The 23,509-nt window shown below is 31.0% G+C and overlaps 1 protein-coding gene across 1 annotated transcript; it reads right to left on the bottom strand.

Moving 5' to 3' along the window:
- Positions 1-2,063: 2,063 nt before the first annotated feature.
- LOC134694228 (uncharacterized protein DDB_G0271670-like) lies at positions 2,064-4,504 on the bottom strand. Its single transcript, XM_063555227.1, has 3 exons — positions 4,488-4,504; positions 2,587-2,826; positions 2,064-2,469 (listed from the first exon to the last, which is right to left on the bottom strand). The coding sequence occupies exons 1-3, from the start codon at positions 4,502-4,504 to the stop codon at positions 2,064-2,066; spliced, it is 663 nt and encodes a 220-aa protein (XP_063411297.1).
- Between the last annotated feature and the right edge of the window lie 19,005 nt (positions 4,505-23,509).

Genomic DNA, 23,509 nt, shown 5'->3' with positions numbered 1-23,509 from the left:
AGAAGTCAAATCGACAAAATCAGCTTACCCTTCCAATTTAATCGCTCCTGTTATGATGGAGGCATTATAGCCATTGGCTCCGAATAAAAATAAAACTGTTTCAAGATTATTTGAATGAATGTATAAAACTTATCAACATACCCAAGAATTACATTTGACACGTTTTAAAATCGTGTTTGTCTTTAAGAGGAACTTCTTACTTTACAGTCTGGAACCGTTCAAAGTATAATTGAGAAGCCATCTTTCTACAGTGTTTAGTAATACTTATACATGGACACCAAACACACAGATTTCACTTCCGTATGATATTTTGTTTTCTAATCAGACAGATAATTTTGTGCTTCTTACAGCCTGTTTACATATCACCTATACTCGCTATGTTTTTGTTTTGTGTAAATAACAGGCGTTTTGAGTAAACGATCATACTGATACATAAAACAAAAACAAACTAAAAGCATAAACGAAAAAAAACCTACCCCAAACAACAACTCACTTTTCCAACTTAATATTTGAAAACATTGTAAAAATTGATCGTATGTGTAGAGATATAGATATCATAAATACAAATATAGCGTCGTAGAATGATTTAACTATTAAATTGTCTTTGCAGAAAAATGTGTGAAGAAGCTTTTACTGCAATGTATAAAGTAGTTTAGCTAAACTATTGATCCACATGTGTCAAAAGTATATTTCCGCTTTAAGAGGTAGCAGATCACCTGGATATGAAGATAACATAATCGGAAATGAGACAATGTTAGAGGATCTGCCCTTTTTTGAAAATCAAATCATTAACAGATGAGTTAATTATAAAATCAACTTTAAGTAGGTTCACAATATATCATTTTATTGCTTAAGAACAGGTTGACGAAACGTTTATAATACAAGCACACTTGAATACAATAAAAACTTCCGGCTGAAGGTGAATCCAACAACATAATTACCAAATGAACACCCCTCACTGAGAGGAAATATACTGACCAAATCGTTTCAAAAGTGTGTCACAAATTCAGTAAATAGTAACAGATATACATTTATCAACTCTCACATATCATTTTAAGTTATTGTTAAAACGCTTCGATGAGAAAATACTCCAACCGGAAAGAAAAAATGTGAATCAGAAAACAATGTGTATTGAACAATAATGTGTGATATCTGAAACATTGAACTAGACTATAGACAAGTTATCAATGAAGACGACAAAAGATATGATAACAGGTCAAACGATATGTACATTATTTTGAGAAAGGACATGTATAAATGTCTTTCTATTACTCACCATTTTCATTTATCACAATCAGATATTAATAATATCCAGTGATGGCAGATAATGATATGAATGAAAGGAACCAGTGGGTGTTCTCCGATAAAAGAGAATAGTCAAATGTTTATGAGGCGGAACCCAATGATTATAGTAACAGTTATTGAATATGTTTGACCAATTTACCTTTCTAGTTAGCATTACAGTACTGATTGTTAGACTTAAAATTCGTAAATTGATATGTGTGTCTGAATAAAAATATTCATAAGTAAATACACAATCTGCATATATGAGTGCGGTGAAACTTGACGGTAATCATTCTGTACAGAATTTAGAAAATGAGGTGAATAAATGTACAAATATCATGATTTCTTATTGGCAGTTTTTGAAAGTGGATAAATAATAATTCACTAAAAAGGAGTCAATAACCTGTGTGGTTATCCCCAGTGTCCCTAGTTCAGTTACTTTTAAATTGATAGAATAGAATAATTTTGCGATTGAGATATTACATTTTTGTGTCTTTTCGCATAACAAATTACATGTACATTTTGTTTAAACCAACATATGTGATGATAGTATATTGTATAAATATACATCTTATCTTAAAAGCGAGATATACAATAAAGTTATCCACTGCGTGTTAAGAAATCGTTCGTTTAAAGGTTGAAAACAATGTTTTCAAAATATATATTCCTTTCATTCAATAAATTGTTAAATCACCTGATTAAATATTTAACAGTATAACCTGTTTATATTTGTTTTTTCTTTCTTCTAGCCTTATTTGATTATATTTTTTTTCATGTGATTAGAAGTTCAGGTAAATCAGACCATCTGTTGATGCTGCTGCTGCTAATGATGATGGTGTTGTTGATGATGATGATGATGATGATGATGATGATGATGATGATGATGATGATGATGATGATGATGATGATGATGATGATGATGATGATGATGATGATGATGATGATGATGATGATGATGATGATGATGATGATGATGATGATGATGATGATGATGATGATGAGGAGGAGGAGGAGGAGGAGGAGATGGAGGAGGAGGAGGAAAAGGAGGAAGAGGAGAAGAAGAATGAGGGTGAGGATGAGAATGATGTTGAGGATGATGATGAGGATGAGGATGATGATGATTCGGATGAAAATAAGGAGGAAGATGATGAGGAGGAGGAAGATGAAGATGATGATGATGATGATGTTGATAAAAGGAGGATGAGGAGGATGAGGAGGATGATGATTGAGATGAGGAGGAATATTATAATAATGATGATCAGAGCATCTGTTGCTGCTGCTGCTGCTGCTGCTGCTGCTGATGATGATGATGATGATGATGATGATGATGATGATGATGATGATGATGATGATGATGATGATGATGATGATGATGATGATGATGATGATGATGATGATGATGATGATGATGATGATGATGATGATGATGATGATGATGATGATGATGATGATGATGATGATGATGATGATGATGATGATGATGATGATGATGATGAGATGGAGGAGGAAGAAAAGGAGGAGGAGGAAAAGGAGGAAGATGTCCTGCGTCATATATATCATTTTGTTAATAATTGAAAAGCAATAGTTGACCGGGTTCATTTAGGGGGAAAACGCGTCATATGAGATAGTGAGACATTGTGACGTAAAGTAATTTGCTTTGTAACATTGAATTTCCTAGGAAAACACCAATTGGAAGATAAATATGGTCTGACTCTTAAACGACTACACTGTAATATGACTTCTTTAAGCCGTCAACACCATGCAAATAATCTAGACCAAGACGATACCATCAAGGCGGTTAAAATCAATGACAACAAGAGTAAACAGTTCATTGTTTATATAGCGTGACTTGGAACAAAGACATAATAAGTTTAAGTTCTTTTGCAATTTACGCCCGATAAGTAACATTTAAATGGAGAAAATGTGTCAACGTTGAAGGAACAGTATGTTTATGATCATGATCATATAAAAAATATGTTAATATTAATTATCACCTTATATGGTCTATACATCAACCTTTCTATAATTAGAGAAAGGGTCATTTGATGCTGTCTTTGAATGTTTTGACATTGGGTTGCTGTCTCAAATGACGTTAAGATTTGCTACTTTATTTTATTGGATTTTTATTTACATAATTTTTCAGTCTTTCTTGGTATACATATAACAAAAAAAAAATACTTTCAACAATGACTAAATATTGAAAGAAAAGATTATGACCTGATATTACAATAAGATTTAAATCAATAACGAAAAAAAAAACCCAGATGATAGCGAAAAGACAAATTGGTGGTGTGTCTGTAAGATGTAAAAAATCTTAGATACAAAGATTATTTTAGACAGTGGTTTCCCTGTAAAAGTACACGGCAAAATATTGTTTAAAGGTGTAAAGTGCTATTTAAAAAACATTAAAATTATTCAATTGAATAACAGGTGTTTTAAAGGGCCGTTATGTTTAGTGAATGGAGGTTGTAGTCAGGAAGCTCGTCATGCATATCATATCTGATTAAACTGAATATTTGGTTTGATTTAAACAAAAAATGGATCCTTATGTCAAACAACTTTATTGTTTCTGATAATTGTTTTACTAACACCCACCCTTTCTATAATTTGAATGTTCAAGGAAAAGGTTATGTGATACTGTCTTTGAATTGTTTTGTCGCTGGGTTGCTGTCTGAGATTACGTTGAAAATATTAGGCAAATCATAACCGTTCGTGTCAACACTTCAGTTACTTTCAACTTATTTGCATATTTTTGGTAAAAAGAATCAGGCACTGATCCATGATTTGATATTTATAACCTTTCAAAAACGAATAGACAAAACCAGGTATCAATCAAAAGGCAAATTATCGTACGTTTCCATTTATTAAACTTTTTCTGCACAGCTACTTTTGCATAGGTACTATATCTGTACTAAAAATATGCTGTACTGGAAATTTACTTTTGATATTTAGTACTATTTCTTTACTTTAAAATTATGGTTATAGTTAGGTACTTGTATTTTACAGTACTTGATTTCCACAATATATTTTTGTACAGAAATAATACAATATGCCATGTTTGAAATCATCACTTTGAGAGATTTGAAATAGAAAAATCTTACAAAATGCTGAAAATGTTACGGTAGTTACAAAACATCTATAGTTACTAAATTTCAAGTACACATACAGTACTGTAAAATACAGGAACTTAAATATTATCATACTTTTGTAGTAACACCATAGTCCTGAATATTTAAAAGTTAATTTCCAGTACTACAAATTGTTAGGACAGAAGTAGTACCTATGCAAAAGAAGCTGTGTATAATTATAAACACAAAATCATCATGAATTTGCATCAATATGATTTCAAAATTACCTGATGAATAAATCAGTACACCCGACGACACCAGGAACGTGCATAAAGTCTCACCTTTACTAAAGGTAAACACATGAACAACTGCAGATTGCACCAACAACACAAATTCAAGATAGTTTGACTTTGTACAGGTTAAAATAACTTTTAAGAAAGGATTGAAAAAACAACAAGATAAAAACGCCTTAAAAAGACCTCACCTTAAAATTGAAAAAAGACCAACAGGTAAAGGAATACATTGAGAAAAGATACAAAATGACAACATCAATGAAATCATGAATTAATATAAAAATCAAAAATTATGGTCGAAAAAAATTAATCAGTTAAAATATTTGCAAAATTTTATTAGGCTTTATACAAAATGCTCGTGTGTTTACAAATATTGAAATCCAATACACAAATATTGTCGACCGCAGTACATTAGTTAAAATTGGAATCGAAAATATATGTTTTGAGGAAGACATTACTATTTTAAAAGCATTTAAACTATATTGTTGAACTAATCGTGCTTCACATGATCTGTTTTACTTGATATATAAAAATGATACATTACAGTTTTATCACATCGCCACCACTTTATCGATTTATTAGTATTGCATCTAATTGTTTAAAACCAACGTGTGTAATGTATATGCTGTTGTGTTGACTAATCGAAACGCCCTGAAAAGACCTCCCCTAAAAATAAAAAAAAGACCAACAGGTAAATTAATACATTGAGAAAAGAATACAAACTAACAACATCAATGAAATAATGAATCAATAAAAAAGGCGCGAAACATATATCTACTTTTTACATTGAACTTGACATGTTAACATTGTGCACCTGATGTGATAAACAATTATTAATCATATTTTTTTGAAAATAATACATTACACAAAAAGATGACGGGTCTTAAAATGAGTAAACAGAATGTGGATACTTTAGCTTGCGAGATTAAAGATTTATTTTTAAATTTATTCGCTTTATAAGTCTTTGGAGAGTATGACATATATATTCAATATACATATTTCTATAGCTTTGTGGTTTGTTTGACCTGAAGTTATCTTATTAGGTCTTTACACTTTTAGTGGACAGACCTTTTGTTTTTCTTCTGATTTTTTTTCTGCCGTCTTAGATGCTTTTTTGTTTTACAACATATAAAATGGATTTTTGGCCAATGAGGTTGTACAGAAATGGGGGTTTCAAAACTCACCCTGTGTGACCGAACAATTATTCTTATTGGAGTTATCGCCCCACGTTCTCTTTTTCTTGTTATCGCTATATTTCTAAAACAATAAAAGATTTTAACAAACTGTTTCACTAAATTGTTCATCAATTCTTAAGAATGATTTGGTTGATTTTGACTGGAGTGATCGGATGATATCTTATGGGAGTTATTTATCTTGAATATTTAAGAAAGGCGATATGTTGGAATATTTCACACATTATAAGTCGTAGAGGTCTAAGGTCTTTTGATATGGAGTACTTAGTCCATTTGGTAGAAACTGAGGTCAAGTTCATAGGTCAAGGTCATGTTCTATATTTAGAATTTCGCTTGTTATCTTTATTTAAACGAAACAGTAACAGTTAAGGATATGATGTTTTTTTCCAAATAACAGTTTACGATATAGCGCAACTTCAACCTTTTAAAGTCGAAATGTTTTGGTCAACCCTTATAGGTGCTTTCCTCCTTTATTTTCAAATCGATATTTCTCCACAGCCATACTAATGATTGACCTGGCCGGGTCTTTTGATTTGATATAACTGATCTAAAACCTTGAAATTGAGGTAAAGGTCAAGATAAAAGGTCAATTTGACGTTCTAGATTAGGACTTTTGCTAAAAAATATTTCTTGTTCATTGTAAAACAATAAGTTTGCTTGTACCTATTATTTTTTTATCAGTTTGAAGTACCACATAACATCAACAAGGAGTGACATTTTCTAACATCATTTTTTAAATTTCATTCTTATAATCGAGGTGGAAAGACCTTCAATTGTTCTCTGAAGAAGGGGTTTGTAATTATTTTTTCTTTCCTATGCCGTCTGAGTAGCTTTTTCGTTTTACATCATATCGAATAGATTTGTGGCCAATGATGTTGTACAGCAATTGGGGTTTCAAAACTCTCCCTGTGTGACCAAACACTTATTCTTATTGGAGTTACATCCCCGTGTCCTCCTTTTCTTGCTATCGCTGTATTTCTAAAACCGTAAAAGATTTTTAACACATTGTTTTCACCAACTTGTTCGTCTACTCTTAAGAATGATTTGGTTTATCTTGATTGGAGTGATCAGAAGACATCGTATGGGAGTTATTTCCCTTTGAAATTAAAGGTAGACGATGTGTGGGATAAATTCACACATTATAAGTCGTAGAGGCCTTAAGTCTTTTGATATTGAGTCCTTGTTCCATTTTGCGGAAATCGAGGTCAAGGTCAAAAGTCAATGTCATGTTCCTAATTTTGAATTTTGCTTGTTATCTTTATTCAAAAGCAACCATAATAGTTAATGATATAATGTGTTTTCCAAATAACTGTTTACGATAAGGCGCAACTTCAACCCATTTAAGTAGAAGTGTTTTGGTCAAACCTTATAGGAGTTTTCGGCTCTTTTGTATATGAAATCGGTGTCTTTTGATTTAAAATCACTGACATATGACCTTCAAATTGAGGTCAAGGTCAAATGTTAATTTGACGTTTTAGATTTTGACCTTTGCTAAAAATTCTTTCTTGTTCATTATAAAACAATTTAGTCTTCTGCATATAGCTATTGATCTTATTTTTTTTTATCAGTTTGAAGAAACAAATTACATAAAAAAGGAGTGACATTTTCTTACATCGTTTTTTAAATTTCATTCTTATTATCGAGGTGGAAAGAACCTGAAGAATTGTTCTTTTAATTCTATCTTTGGTATTGGTTTTCTAATAAATGTTATCTTTTAATACATTTTAAGTACTTTTATTCCCCTTTAAAAGTGTCCTGTACCAAGTCAGGAAGATGGTCATTGTTGTAATATTGTTCGTTTCTCTTTATGTTGCATTTTAACGTTGAGTCGTTTGTGTTTTCTCTTATTTTTGAGATATTGAGATAAGACGTGGCACGGTACTTGTCTATCCCAAATTCATGTATTTGGTTTTCATGTTACATTTGTTATTCTCGTGGTGTTTTGTCTGATGATTGGTCTGTTCTGTGTGTGTTGCGTTTCGGTGTTGTGTCGTTGTTCTCCTCTTATATTTAATGCGTTTCGCTCGGTTTTGGTTTGTTACCCCGATTTTGTTTTTTGTCCATGGATTTATGAGTTTTGAACAGCGGTATACTACTGTTGCCTTTATTTAAGTACAGTTAGTTACTACGTTTGCAAAATTTCATATGTTAAAGTGAGTCAGATCATTGTTTTGTTTTAAGTTTAAAATAACCATCTATGAAAAAGTTGTGTTATCTATAAGTTTATCCTCACCCTTTTACTCGCCCGTGTTTTGATAGAAGGACAAAAGTAATTTGCTCAACATTTTAAACAGGATCTCACGTTTTTTTTTAATCAAGCCGTTTACTGTATAGGTGAGAAGGCATATTTCATCAATGTATAGTACTAGTATATACTTATACAAAAGCGCCAAGCAAAAATCTCTTATACCGTACTTTAAATCACACAAATAATTATGTCCGTCACAGCCGTTGTGAATGACTTCTGTAATCGCATCCTTTTAGTTTGCACATGCATTAAAAATGATAAAACTTCTTCATGACCCCGCTTCCTACCAAAAATATCAGAAAATATTCCGTCAGCAGTGAACACATATTAATCAGAAAAACGGTTTGTATTGAATAATTATGTATAACATCTGAAACACTAATATAGACCGTAGACAGGTCATCAATGAAGACGATAAAAGATATGATAACAGGTGTAACAACATGCAGGTATAGAAACATTATTTTGAGAAAAATCAAATGCATGTATTTTGATCACGCAGAATCGTCCGCTTTAACTCGATTAGATATCTATACTGACCAGTGATTTGAGATTATAAGAACGGAAGGAACTAACAAAATGATATGAAAATCCGTCCAATTGATGAGTTTAAATGTTATACTTATATAATAATAAACAACGTTTGTGTAATTTCAGTTAAGAGGCAACGTGAAAGAGAGAGGATATATACACAAAAATATTTTCATTTATCAGCCATATATCAACCCCTCCCCCGCAATATATTCATGTTTCAGAAGACAGATAATAGCCATTTGCTTATCTCAAAAAATAAACATCTTACCTTTCTTAGTTTTCTTTTGTCAGGGTCAAATAAAAAGTAGCTAAAATTACATTTAATCATACGCAACTATCCCCAATTGGTAAATCAATAGTATGAAGTGCTTATTTCTTGATTTATTTCACCTGACTAGACAGAGTCCAACCGGTTAGCGTATTATAGAATTAAACATTGATAGACAGGTGTTTTGGGATAAACTCTTCCATGAAGTGTCCAGTGATGGTCATTGATCCGGTTGAAATATGTATACACTATATGCGTTTTTGAAAAGTAAATAATTACAGTTGTTGATTTTCTTTTAAAACGCATTTAAAAATATGCATTGTCACCTTTTGGAAATTGTGGACATGTAAGTACTGCTATCGTATCGGCAGTTCAATGACATACAGTGTGCTATATTATGACGTTTAGGACTGAATAATAATGTCGGTCAACAAAGAATGTTTGCAAAAATTATATTAAACTTTATACAAAATGATCGTGTCACTAGAGATGTTTGAACTCTACACACAAATAGTTAAGTGCTTTGGTTGTAATCGGAATCGGAAATATGTTGATTGAGGAAGACATTTTTAACTTCTATTTAAAATGCATTCAAACTTTATTGTTGATCTACAGGTGCTTTAAATTGTCTTTTTATATGATAAACAAAAGTGTTTAAATTGTTATAATTGTATTCCTTTGCTTCCGCTTGATAATTTGTTGGTAATATTACTGATCGTGTGTTACGATGTGTAATTTAGACGATGTTATGTTGACTAATCATATTTTAGAGAAACTAGAACACACCCGCGAAATCGCGGGCATTCAGAGCGTATTTGAAAGGATGTAAAGTGTCGTAGGATGAATTTTATAGAAGATTTAATGACTTGAGAATATCAGGAAAAGTATCAAAAGTCATAGGTACTTGGGGACAGGAAAATGTTTTTTTTTTACCCTCCTCCTTTATTTCCAAAATTCCCAATGTTTGTTTTGTATTAATTTCATTATGAACATACATTTAGTGTACATGTATTATGAACATTCCAGTCAGGAGCCTGTAATTCAGTGGTTCAGTGATATTTGTTTTTCGTTCTTTTTTTGTACATAAATAAGGCTGTTAGTTTTCTCATTTGAATTGTTTACATTGTAATTCCGGGGCCTTTTATATCAGACTATGCAGTATCGGCTTTTGCTTATTGCTGAAGGCCGTAAGGTGACCTTTAAATGTTAATTTCAGTGTCATTTTGGTCTCTTGTGGAGAGCTATCTCATTGGCATTCATACTACATCTTCTGTTTTTTGTAAAACTTTTAGTGACTTGAGAATTTCAGAAAAGGTATCAAAAGTCATAGGTAATTTGGGACAGGATAACTGTTTTTCTAGCCCGGCTCCTCCTTTTTCCACATAAATGTCCTTTTTTTGTTTGTTTGTTCTCTATTATTTTTAATGACACATGAATAATTATAGCGCTTATCTGTATATTATGAACATTCATTAAAGGGGGTCGGGGCAGAGGCGGATTTAGGGGGCCCGCCCCCCTTTTCTGGAAAATAATTGGTTGCTTACATAGGGAATCACTGAAGAATGACCGGAGCGGGCCCCTCTTCAGCAGTCAACGGGCCCCTGCGTATGAAAATTTCCGCCACTGCGGAGGGGCCCTGATCCCAATATCCCGGGCTTAAAATCATGAAATCCCGAGGTTCTGAATTTATTATACAAATTAAATATCTCGACATCCAGAAATTCGAATAAAGAAATCCTTGGATCAGGAAATGCAGGTCAATCCTGAAATTTCGATCTTAAAAACACCCGTTCCAGACGTCCCGTTTGTGTATTTTCTTTTTACAGTTAATTCTCCGTTAAATAATCAATCTACAGCGGTCATTGATATATTATTCAGACCCTCTCTATTAAAAAAACCGTGTGACTGCCATGGATAGTAAACTTGAAAATGATATCAGACAGAAAATACACTTTATTCGTAGTCTATGTATTTGTTTCAAAGTAAAAAGAAAAACGCAAACCAGAGGTCTAACCTGACTTAAATTTCGTCCAATGACGGATATAAAACAGAAAATACACTGTATTCGTAGTATTAATGTATGTTCAAAGTATACAGAAACGCAAACCGGAAGTCTGATCTGACTTAAAATTTTGCCCAATGACGGAAACATATCCGGACGTCTTTTTTCTCGTTTTTCACCCAAAATAACTCAAGCTGAATAATCATATGAATGGATGACGAATGCGATTATGCACTGTACCCATAGGACACAGAGGCATGATGATTAATTTATTGTGGAAAGAAGAGAAGCGACACCCAAAATGAGGTCTTCTCGTTTAATAGTATAGATAACAGATTAGCATATACACGAAAAATGGTCCTGATAGAATAGGAAATTGTTTTAACTGAAACATTTAGTGCCAGGATCGATAAATACGTTTGGACATTTTAACATTTTGCATTAATTGAAATCCTCAATAATTAATCATATTTATCTTAAATTTCTAATCACACGAAAATAACACATATCTTATTGTGAGTTAACAGAATATGTCACTAGGGTTTTGTACAGCTTATTTTTGAATACCTTTAATCTGTGTGTTTACAAGATTAAGAAAAAACGATGGCGCAATTAAAAAACAAACAAATTAGCCTTCATTGTATATGCTTGCTTCAGGTCAGGAAGGTTGTCTAAAGATTCATATGATATCATGCCTTAATGATTTTCTTTATTTTGAGAAGTTGGTATTACTTATAATGTGTTAATTTATTCGCTGTTTTTAAAGTATTTGGACAACATCCTTGAGTTTGACATATAAACAATAGACGTTTTCAATACTTGTGATTTGTGTATGACCTCAAGATGTATCTTATTATTTTTGTCATAGGTTACCTGTTAAATATAAACAGACATTATACTTTATTATTATACCTTTCTTTGAATGATTTCATTTGTGCGGTGATCCTTAAGTAAGGCAGAAAATAAGGCTTTTAAATTTAAAACAATCTATAAAAAGTTACCGTGGTGTCATCTATCAGCTTATTTACCCCTTTTACTCGCTCGTGTTTTGATAGAAAGATAGAAGCCATTAGTTCAAGATTTACAGCAAGATGTAAAGATTAGTTGTATCTATGTATAAAAGTCATCGAGAAACCTAAAAATCTCTGTCGACATGTTTCCAAAATTGTTGACATATTCAATAGGAAATTGAACCGTTTAAAATGTGTAAATGAGTAGCTTTTTTCCAACAGTGTATTGTGGAAACTTATACAAAGACGAGAACACAAAACTTTCATTTCCAATTGATTTTTCTGTAAATCCAACACATGATTCAATGCCATCCGCACAGCTGTTGAAATAATCCAATGAGTCTATATGTTTTGCAACATGCCTGTATTTGTCTTGTGTATGTATCAATATAGTATCCTAGTGAACGCTACTATGAAGAGAAAACAAAACCCTTAAAGGAACCCAGAAGAACTGCTCCCCCTAAAAAATATCTTACAAATAAAACAGATGGGAAATAAAAAAATATAAAAAACTAAAAATGATGAATCAATGAAAACAATATTAAAAAAAAAGAAAACAGAATGACGAACACTTTTCAGCATATTATATAAAAACATTGTACAAAGTGATAGGGAAGGTATACATATATAGAAATTATTAATACATGTAAGCCTAGTAGTAAACTCAAACATATCACAGCAAAAAATGTATAAAGATGGTATTACTGCTATGGATAGAACATTTAAACAAAACTATTTAACCACATGTGTCAGAAAGTATTTTCTATGAATTCAATCATTTAAGTGTGAAATTATTATAATTACTGTAAGATGAGTTGGTCATAAATAATATACATCCTACCTTTTTAGATGTCTTTTTTACCTGAGTCAAAACAAAGTTAAACTTATAATATACTTTAACGTATGAATTTTGATATGACGTGCACTTATACTATCAATATTTGAAGTGTTTATTGCAACCCAATAAGTATTTTAAAAAGGTCAGGCAGATAACTTTGGATACTTTTGTGATTACAATTTAAACTAGGTCTTAATAGCTATTGACGATTTAATTTCCTGTTTGCTAGACTTGATAAAGAATATAAATAATAATCTAGAATTTGGCTTTATAAATACAGAAAGAGTACACGAAGAACAAACTAAAAAAATCCGTATTTATTAATTAATTGAAAAACAATTATGGTCAAATAAAAGGACCGGTCTGAAGAGTCTGCAATTGACTGTTCAATGTTATGAAACATGAACAAATTTACAATTGCACGTAACTTATGATATGAATATTTCTGATTTAAAGGGTAACAGAGCACCTGCAAACGAAATTTCAATAATGGAAAATGTTTCTCACTAACAGAATCTGCAAAATTTGAAGATTAAACCACATGAATCAATTATAAATTCCCTTCAAGGACGTTTACCTTATATCATGTTCTTGCTATTGAACAGTGCAACGAGACATTTATATTGAATGATATAAGCACACTTGTTCCGGCTTAGATGAAACCGACAAAATAATCACCATTCATGAATGCCCTTTAAAGAGACGAAAAGTTATGGCCATATCATTTCAATCGTGTGTCACAACCTTGAATGAATAATAGCAGAAATGCATCATGTATTAATTGGAGCTTAACATTATCATGGATATCTTATAAAGAAAACTATCATACCAATAACATCTGAACCGCTCATCCTATAACAGATATCCGCTTTATATTATTATAAGTGCAGGGAGATCAATGTGTATAGTGAATAAAACTGAAAATAGAAATGGGGATTATTTCAAAGAGACAAAAAACGACTATTGTTAAATTTGTCTACATGAGACTCATAAGTGACGCTCGAATAAAAAGATGTTAAAATGACAAAAAAGAAGTATGTAGTTGGAGAACATTGAGGGCCCACAATTCCTTGACGTTTTGACAATAGTATAATATTTTTAAAAGACACCTGGCTTCTAATTTGATACGCCAGACATGCGTTGCGTCTATATAAAAACCACGAACAAATTAGTTCATGTAAATAAATATCAATAAGGGCCTATAATTTACTACTCATATATAAGAAAACATAAAAAAACAATTAAAAGAATACGAGAAAAGAGAACGATACAATGTTCAAACGATGTCCCGAAGATATGGAAAAAACTACACCACATGCGGTGAATATACGTGCTTCCGAACTAATGGTCTGCATTTTATAAACAATTTTTCTGAATTGGATTTTCTATTGTTTTTTTTTGTAATGATAAAGAGAGAATAGGCTGATACTTTATCAAATAATAACCTCTAACTTTTTTTAATTTTATTTCTTTCCCTCGGCGGTTTCATGGGGTTTATTATCATCGAAAGTGCATGGATCATAAAATTACTATAAACCAAAATATATCAACTCTATCTTAAACATAATTTCAATTGTAAGAAACACCTCGATGAGAAATCATTTCAACAGCAGTAAACACATGTGCATCCGAAAACAATGTGTATTGAACAATTATGTGTAATACCTAAATCATCAAACTAGACTGTAAACAAATAACCAATGTAGACGACAAAAGATATGATAACTAGCGTAACGACATGCAGGTAAAGTTACATCAATTTTGAGAGGACTAACATTATTTTCTTTTTATCATTCATCAGCTTTAATTTAAGATCAATCACATATTGATACTGTCCAGTGATTTCATATCAGAGAATGGAAGAAACTAACGGGTGTTCTCTTATGAAAGAGAATAGTGACAGGTTTATGAGGCGGAACTGAACGATCATAGTAACAGTTATCAAATATGTTTGATCAATTTACATAAGTATTACAGTTCTGGTTGCTACACCTTAAATTCGTAAATTGATAATTTTGTCTGAATACATATATTCACAAGTAAAAAGAGAACAATCTGCATTTCTGAGTACGGTGAAACTTGACGATAATCATCATGATCATTTTGCACAGATTTAGAATATGAGGTGAATAAATGTAGAAATATCATTTCTGGTTGGCAGATTTTAAAAGCGGATAAAAACATTTGACCTTAAATGAGTATATAACCTTTGTGCTAACCCCCAATTTCCCTAGTTCATTTACTTTTGAAATCGATAGAATAGCACAATTTGTGCGATTGAGATATATCATATTTGTGTCTTCTTGCATAACAAATGACATGAACATGTATTTTAACGAAAATATTTGTCACTGTTACCCGACCCATTCCTCCTCTTGATTCGCTTTCCCCGTTTCTAAGCCTCATCCTTATATCGTTGATATGTCAAGTCAATGCACTATTATTGTCTTTATACTGCAATCTAAAAAAACATTTTCAATTGATGTTTCATGTGTTAATTTTATTATTTAATTACTAATTAAACCCTTAATCAATGGTGAAGGAATATTTGTTTGAGAATGAACTAAAATATCAACAATAAGCATAACACTTAATGATTTAAGTGAAATATTTTTTTTCTCTAAAAATTGTAAAAGAAATCGTTGTATACATTGGAAACAAGAACAGGTTGAATTGGTCGTATGAATAATTAATTACAATTTCGGCAATTTCTATTTAAATATTCATGAGGAAAAGTGATATCAGGTCAGTGACTGTATATGACATATAAATATACAGTCAACGCATTGTGACTGCTCAAACAGAACGAGTGCAGTATAAATCATTATATGCGATGATAGTATATTGTATAAATATATATAATTACCTTAAAAACGAGATATACAGAAAAGTCATCCACTGCGTATTTAGAAATTATTGGTTTTAAGGTTGAAAACGATGTTTTCAAAATATACATATACCTTTCATTCAATAAAAAGTTTCAATTACGTGATGAAATATTTACAGTTTAAACTGTTTATATTTGTCTCTTTTCTTTTAGTCTTATTAGATAATTTAGTATTTCATGTGAACTCATATTGGTTTCTGATTTGAATTTTTCTGCTTTAATTACTCTAAAAAAGGTACATCTGGGTTTTAAACGTTAGTTAGTATTATTGTTTATGTTAACTGTTTTACTTACACCCATCGCTTTTATAATTAGAATAATCAAGGAAAGGGTCATGTGATATAATGTTGTTGAATGCTTTTGTCGATTGGTCTCAGATTACGTTAAAATACTAGGAAAAGCAAAATAATATGAAAATATCTTCACTTAATGAGGATAAATTTTATACTTATATCATAATAATCTACGTTTGTAGAATTTTAGTAAAGAGACAGTTTGGAAGAGAGAGGAAATATACCACAAAAATATTTTCATGTCATATATCAGCCATATATCACCCCTCCCCCGCGCCCGCCAAACATATCTGTTTCAGAAGACAGACAATAGCCATTTGTTTATTTTAGATAATAAACATCTTATCCCTTTCTTAGTTTTCTTTTGTCTGAGTAAAAAAAAAGGAAATAGCTGAAATTACATTTAATCTTACGCAAATATCCCTAATTGAAAATAAATGATGAGAGTGTTTTTTACTTGATTTACCTCACTTGACTATACAGTGTTCAAACGATAGCTTATTATAAACAAACACATTATAGACGGTTGTTTTGGAATAAACTCGTCCATGAAGTGTCCAGTGATGGTCATTGATCCAGTTGAAATATGTATACACTATATGTGTTTTTGAAAAGTATATAATGACAGTCCTTATTTTTCTTTTAAAATGCATTTGTAACCTTTTGGAAATTGTGTACATGTAATTATTGGTATCACATCGGCTGTTTAAGTACCTATTTTGTGCTATGTTATGACGTTCAGGACTGAATAATAATGTCGCTCATAAAAAAATGTTTGCACAAATTATATCAAATGTTATACAAACTGATCGGGTGATTACATATATTTGAATTCTACACAAACATATAGTCTAGACCAGTGTTTTGGAATCGGAAATATATTGTTTGAGGAAGACACTACTCCTATTTAAACAGCATTAAAACTATATTGTTGACCTTAAGGTGTTTAAAATGGTCTTTTCATATGATATACAAAAGTGTTTAAATTCCTATAATTGTATTTCCATCGTTTTCGCTTTATCGCTGTTATGTTGAAATATTAGACAATTAGCATATACATAAAAAATGGTCCACATAGAATAGTAAATTGGTTTAACAGAAACACGTATTAGCAGGCGTGATACATACTTTTACTTCAACATTGAACTTGACATTTTAAAGTCATAAGAAAGCTCAAATTAAAAAAACAAAATAAGCATATGTTTTTTATAACCAAATGGATAGTTTTTATTTTACAACTTATCTTCATATACTTTTTTCTGAGGAAAATTCTTTAATTTGTCCACATTTAGAAGAAGTTAACTTATTATTAATTGCCTGCTTCCAAGAAGCAATTCGCCAACATATTTCTCGTATGCATAGTGACCTGAGCGTAACCATCCTCGTAACAATCCGGTGACCGCACTACGCATGGATATGTCATTGAAATAAACAATTATCTGATTATACATGTTAAACACGTGCTTAATTTTTGTGATTTGTTTACTATATAAGGTGACAATCGGTAAAACTCGGCTTCAAATCACGGAATTTAATGAGCAGCCATATTTGTTAAATAATAACAAACAGAGAGAAAAAAAATTGACAAAGATATCATGTTTTTGCGAAAATAATGATAAAATCGTGCACAGAAGACTAAGTTTATGATGTATAAATGCATTGGTTCAAGAATTGGACAAACATTATTTTTCACCATTCACTGGTTTCATATGACTTTAACATTTTGCATAAATTGAAATCCACAACTATTAATCAAATTTTTGAAAATTTGAATCACACGAAAATAACACGTGTATTGTAGTGAAAATACAGAATATGTCATATTATCGTTGTTCATTTTTAATCTGCGTGTATACGAGAATAAAGAAAAAAAAACGATAGCGCGATTAAAAACAATATTTCGCCTTATTTCCTGTGCTTGTTTCGAGTCAGGAAGTTCATATACAGTTTCATATACCATGTCTTTATAAATTTCCTTATTTGGAGAAGCTCATATTACTGATATTTTTAAAATTTATTCGATGTTTGTTTTTAAAGTATTTGGACATCATTGAGTTTGACATATATACAATAGACATATTTCAATATTGCTGTTCATAGACCCGAAAATGTCTTTTATTATATTTGTCATATGTTTCCTGTTAAATGTAAAATTATACTTTATTATTATACCCGTCTTTGTATGATTTCATTAGTGCAGTGATCCTAAAGTGAGGCAGAAAATATCCATATTTTCAGTATAAAATTACCATCTTTAAAAAAGATTCCTTTGTTTCATCAATCAGCTTATCTCTCCCTTTTACTTGCTCGTGGTTTGATAGAAAGATAGATGCCATTTGCTTAAAATTTAAAACAAGGAAGCAAAATTAGTTGTAATTATGTATAGAAAGTTAATGAAAAACCAAAATATCTCTGTCAACACGTTTCCAAAATTGTTATCGTATTCAAGAGGAAATTGGTAGTTTACAGTCTGAAACCGTTTGAAGTATGAGTGAGTAGCTATCTCCCAACAGTGCATGGTTGATACTTATATAAAGACGATTAACACAAAATTTTTCTATATGGATATATAGACCGCCCACCCCATTACAAATCATACACATGAATAAGATGGCCCGAGAACACAGTTATTTCGTAGTGCATTTCTTTTAGACAATAAATTCAAATTAAAAAAATCGCACCTGCTCTTTCTCAAAAAGATATTTTTACAGTGTAGTGTACTACCAGTGAGACAAATAATATCAAAATTATAGAAACTTCTACCAGCTCTAACTCAAAATATTGACAATTCTGTGTTAAGGGCGTGTAAAATTCAGTTTGACAGCTTCAGACGTGATAAAATTTGACCTTTTAGAACTGGACCAATTCACTACTTAACATGAAGATTCAGCACCAAAATTTTTTTGACATGTAATTACAAACCCCTACTTAATATTTCATGCATTTAATAGCAAGAATTTAATTGGGAAAGTGTATCAAATAAAAGATGCAAGTTATACACTGTTTACACTAGGGACTATATTCGTAGACAACGAAAACCAAAGGTCGATAACTGTGTCCTTAGACCTAATCAGACAGAAAGACTTGACCAATCTTTATAAAACTTTGCATAACCTAAGCTTAGACAATAATGAGATAGTTTGTCAAGTTTCATGGCCATATGTCATATATAAGAGAAACTGGGGTCATTTTCGTATTGACATTTGGATGATTATTTTTGACGTATAAATTAAATATCTTCAATTGTCAAGATTTTGGCCTAAAATTTTTAAATTTTGCAAGAATTTCATTTTTAAATGCTCTTGAATATTATATATTAAGTATTAAAAGCATCTGCACACTCATTTTATTTATCAGATGTATTATGATTATTCCAAAGTCAAATTTATATGAGCCTATGCCTGAAAATGGAGATTTTCCAATTCAGGGAAGCCTTATATAAATATGCATTTTTCTCAGGCAATTTGAAGTTTTTGAAGTTTTTTAAGCTTAAATTATTCTTTCATATATATTAAATGTACTTTAAATGTATAGAAAAGTTACAAAAAGTATACTACATGGGTATAAAATGGTCTTGGGCCATGTAGTACTGAGAATTATTTAGAGTCAATTTAGGCGGTAGTCCATATTGACATATAAAAATGCACACAGAAGCTATCAGAAGTGAAAATGTGTTACTATTTGCTCTTTTCTATGCTGAGGTATTATGATACAAGAAATCTAATTGCAAAAGGACTCTTGCATTTAAATTTTTTGAAAGACAATATGGTCTGACGGCCAGTTTTTTCACTTTTCAATGGAAAACTTGCATTTAGTTTTAGTCTCAATAGGCATAAATTTGGACCACTTACTATCATACAGGAAAAAAAATATGGTAGCCTTTAAAGGAGTTAGGTGTACTGAATATAGTAAAGTGCTTTTTTTTTTTACAGATTTAGTGAAATATTTGTGATGGACTACAGATTTGTATTCAAAGCACTTCACATTTTACATACATCAATTAGGCCGTTTAACCAGGGCCATGAATATAAAATGTGCTGCACTTTTTTTTTGTGATAATCTACTTTTCTCTATATTCAGAGTTCACACATGGCTAATTAAATTAGATTTAAGCATAGAAACACAAATATCAGGAACAAAAAAGCTGTCAGACAGAAATTCAGCATGCCTCTTAGGCATAAAATGTAAACTGCTTTAAAATGCTTATTATAGCCGTAGAATGCCAAAATGGCATATTTTAACAGAATTTCTGTAAACCAAAGATGTAAATCCTTTACTTTGATTGAGTTTGACAAATTGAAACCAGCAAATCATTCAGGAAAGTTGCCAAAGTACAGAATCTAGATTTCAGGAATCCATCTCTTAGGCCCGAGAACACAGTTATTTCGTAGTGCATTTCTTTTAGACAATAAATTCAAATTAAAAAAATCGCACCTGCTCTTTCTCAAAAAGATATTTTTACGGTGTAGTGTACTACTAGTGAGACAAATAATATCAAAATTATAGAAACTTCTACCAGCTCTAACTCAAAATATTGACAATTCTGTGTTAAGGGGGTGTAAAATTCAGTTTGACAGTTTCAGACGTGATAAAATTTGAACTTTTAGAACTGGACCAATTCACTACTTAACATAAAGATTTAGCACCAAAAATTTATGAACATGTAATTACATACCCCTACTTAATATTTCATGCATTTAATAGCAAGAACTTAATTGGGAAAGTGTATCAAATAAAACATGCAAGTTATACACTGTTTACACTAGGGACTATATTCGTAGACAACGAAAACAAAAGGTCGATAACTGTGTCCTTGGACCAGATGGGAAATAAAAGAGCTAGAAAATACAAAAAAAAACCAAGGATCAATAACACTTTTCAGCAAATGTATAAAAACATTATATGAAGTAATAGTATGTAAATAAAGAAATCAGAAATACAAATTAAGTATCTTAGAATGTTTAACACAAACATTTTTACGGAATCAAAACATGCAAAATGAGAAAAGATATTACTACTATGGATAAAAAATGTAAACTAAACTATTGATCAATTTGTGTCAGAAGCTACTTGTATTAATTCAATCTCTTCTATGCGAAATACATATAATTAGATTTAGCGGATCATAAAAAATATATATCCTATCTTTTGTGATTTATTTTTTACCTGTATCAAATCAAAATTAAACTTAAACATGTTAAAATATACTTAAACGTATTTATCCTGAGATGACATGCACTTATACTTCATTCAATACTTGAAGTGTTCACTTCAACCCGATAAGTAGTGAAAAAAGGTCAAGCAGATTATTTATGATGCTTTTATGTCGTCTACCAATTAAACTATGTCTAAATAGCTGCTGCTCATCTAATTTCCTGTTTACCAGACTTGATAAAGAACATAAATAGTAATCTAGAAGTTGGCATCAGCAGAACATGAAAAACAAACTATAAAAATCTTGATTTTTGAATTAATTGAAAAACCCGATCAAATAAAAGGGCCAGAGTGCAGTGTCTTCACTGTTTTACTCACCTTTTTCTGTTCAATGTTATAAAGCAGAAATAAATTTACAATTGCACGTAACTAATGATATTAGTCAATACATTACATTATTATAACTTGCAACGTTTTCTTACTTAAATCACGTATTCACGACATTTTGGTGCCTTGCTCAATGGGTTTGAATAAGCTGAAATCTTTTTTTTATGGCGGTGTATTTTGCTGAGAATAAAAAAGTTGAGAAAATTCTTAGGCTGAGTAAAAAAACTTTACTCAAATAGTTTTATGGCGCCGGGGCCAGATCATTTGACCATCATAAGAAACAACTATATTAAATGTCATGAAATAAAGATAAGTCGTTCTCAAATTACGGTGCGACATATTTACGCCGGACAGACAGACGGACGGACAGACGGACGGACACCGGACATGTGAATACCATAATATGTCCCGTCAAAATTTTTACTATCGTATAAAAATGAATTAAAGGAATGTAAAAAAATAGAACGATAAAAAGTATAAATAGTGTCCTAAATATATGAAAAGAAAGAAAAACACCGAGCTTAGTATGCTTCCTAAATAATGGTGTGCATCTTGTAAACATTGTTTCTTAATCGCATGATCTATTTTCTTCTTTTTTTTGTAATGCAGAAATAGATAATAGGCTGATACTTTATCATATAATTACCTCTAACTCATATCAATCTTTATTTCTTTCCCTCCGAAATTCAGTGGTTTACATGAGTTTATTATTTTAGAAAGTGCATGAATATTACGAAATATTAAATTTATCAGTTTTATCTTGCATAGAATTTCTATTGTAAGAAACGAATCGATGAAAAGACATTTTAACAACAAAAGCGTCTCCGACAAAATGTTAATGACCAATTATGTTTAATATCTGAAACACTGATACAGACTCTAGACAAGTTATCAATGTAGACGACAGATATATTAATCAAGTGTTACCATGGTAACGACCTGCAGATAAAGTTACATCAACTCGTGAAAGGACAGACATTCATTGTTTTTTTTTTTTTTATCTCTCACCTTCTTTGATCTGTTTATTCTTAATTGAAAGAGAAAAAGTGTCAGGTTTATGAGGCGGAACTAAATGATTATAGTTTTTGTTATGAAATACGTTTGTAAAATGTCATGAATGAACCAATCTAAAAAAATAGATTGTAAAATTTTGAATCTGTGAATGGATTTTTCAGTCTGAAAGAACAAATACATGTATACATTTCGTTTGATCACTCACCATTTCCTATTTTAGAGTGTTTAGATATTTATACTGTCCACTTATTTTAGATTATATGAACGGAAGGAACTAGCAGGTGTTCTCTAATGAAAGAGAAATGACAGGTTTATGGAGCGGAACTTAATGATTATAGTAGCAGTTGTCAAATAAGTTTGATTAATTTACCATTACAGTACTGATTAAAATCCGTGAATGTACATTTCTTATTGAAGTAGAAAATAATATACATTTGCGAAAAGAGTAAAATTTGACCGTTATCTTTCCGTCCGGAATAAAAAAAAAATAATGAGGTTTATAGATGCAGAACATTTATGATTTTTTATTAGAAGGGATTGAATATGCATAAGACATGTTAGAGACAATTCACTAAGAATTGGTAAATAATCTGTGTGCTTTCATCGAGTGTCCCAAGTTCAATTACCTTTTAATCGATAAGTAGTGTAATTGTGTACGATTAAGATTACATATGCGTGTCTTCAAGGCTTTTCTCATAACAAATCACAGGTATTTTAACGAAAATATTTGTCGCTGTAACATAACCCCATCCATTCCTCATTTTTTACACATACTGACAAATTTGCTGATTGTGTATAGCATACATATGTATCTTACCTTAAAGGAGAAATTTCCGCTAAGTTATCCACAACTTTGTACATAAAAGTCGGTTTTTGGTAAATTATAAAAAGATTATATCACATGAGCATTTATTCACAGTATGCTATGTCTATATTTAGCTTTTTCTTATTTGATTATAGATCTTCATGTGGTTAGAAACATTTATTATGTTGGCACTGATTATTTTGGTTTTTCTTTTTCTTTAAAAAGGTAAAT

The sequence above is a fragment of the Mytilus trossulus genome, chromosome 13 (genome assembly GCF_036588685.1).
Source record: "Mytilus trossulus isolate FHL-02 chromosome 13, PNRI_Mtr1.1.1.hap1, whole genome shotgun sequence".
NCBI classification, from domain to species: domain Eukaryota; kingdom Metazoa; phylum Mollusca; class Bivalvia; order Mytilida; family Mytilidae; genus Mytilus; species Mytilus trossulus.
Note: the sequence above shows the minus strand (reverse complement) of the source record. Positions and strands in the feature narration are given on the sequence as shown.

Excerpts from the sequence above, each read along its gene's own strand:
- LOC134694228 (XM_063555227.1), bottom strand. Across the intron at positions 2,470-2,586 it reads TCATCATCATCATCATCATC|ATCATCATCATCATCATCTT; the intron begins ATCAGCAGCAGC and ends CCTTTTATCAAC.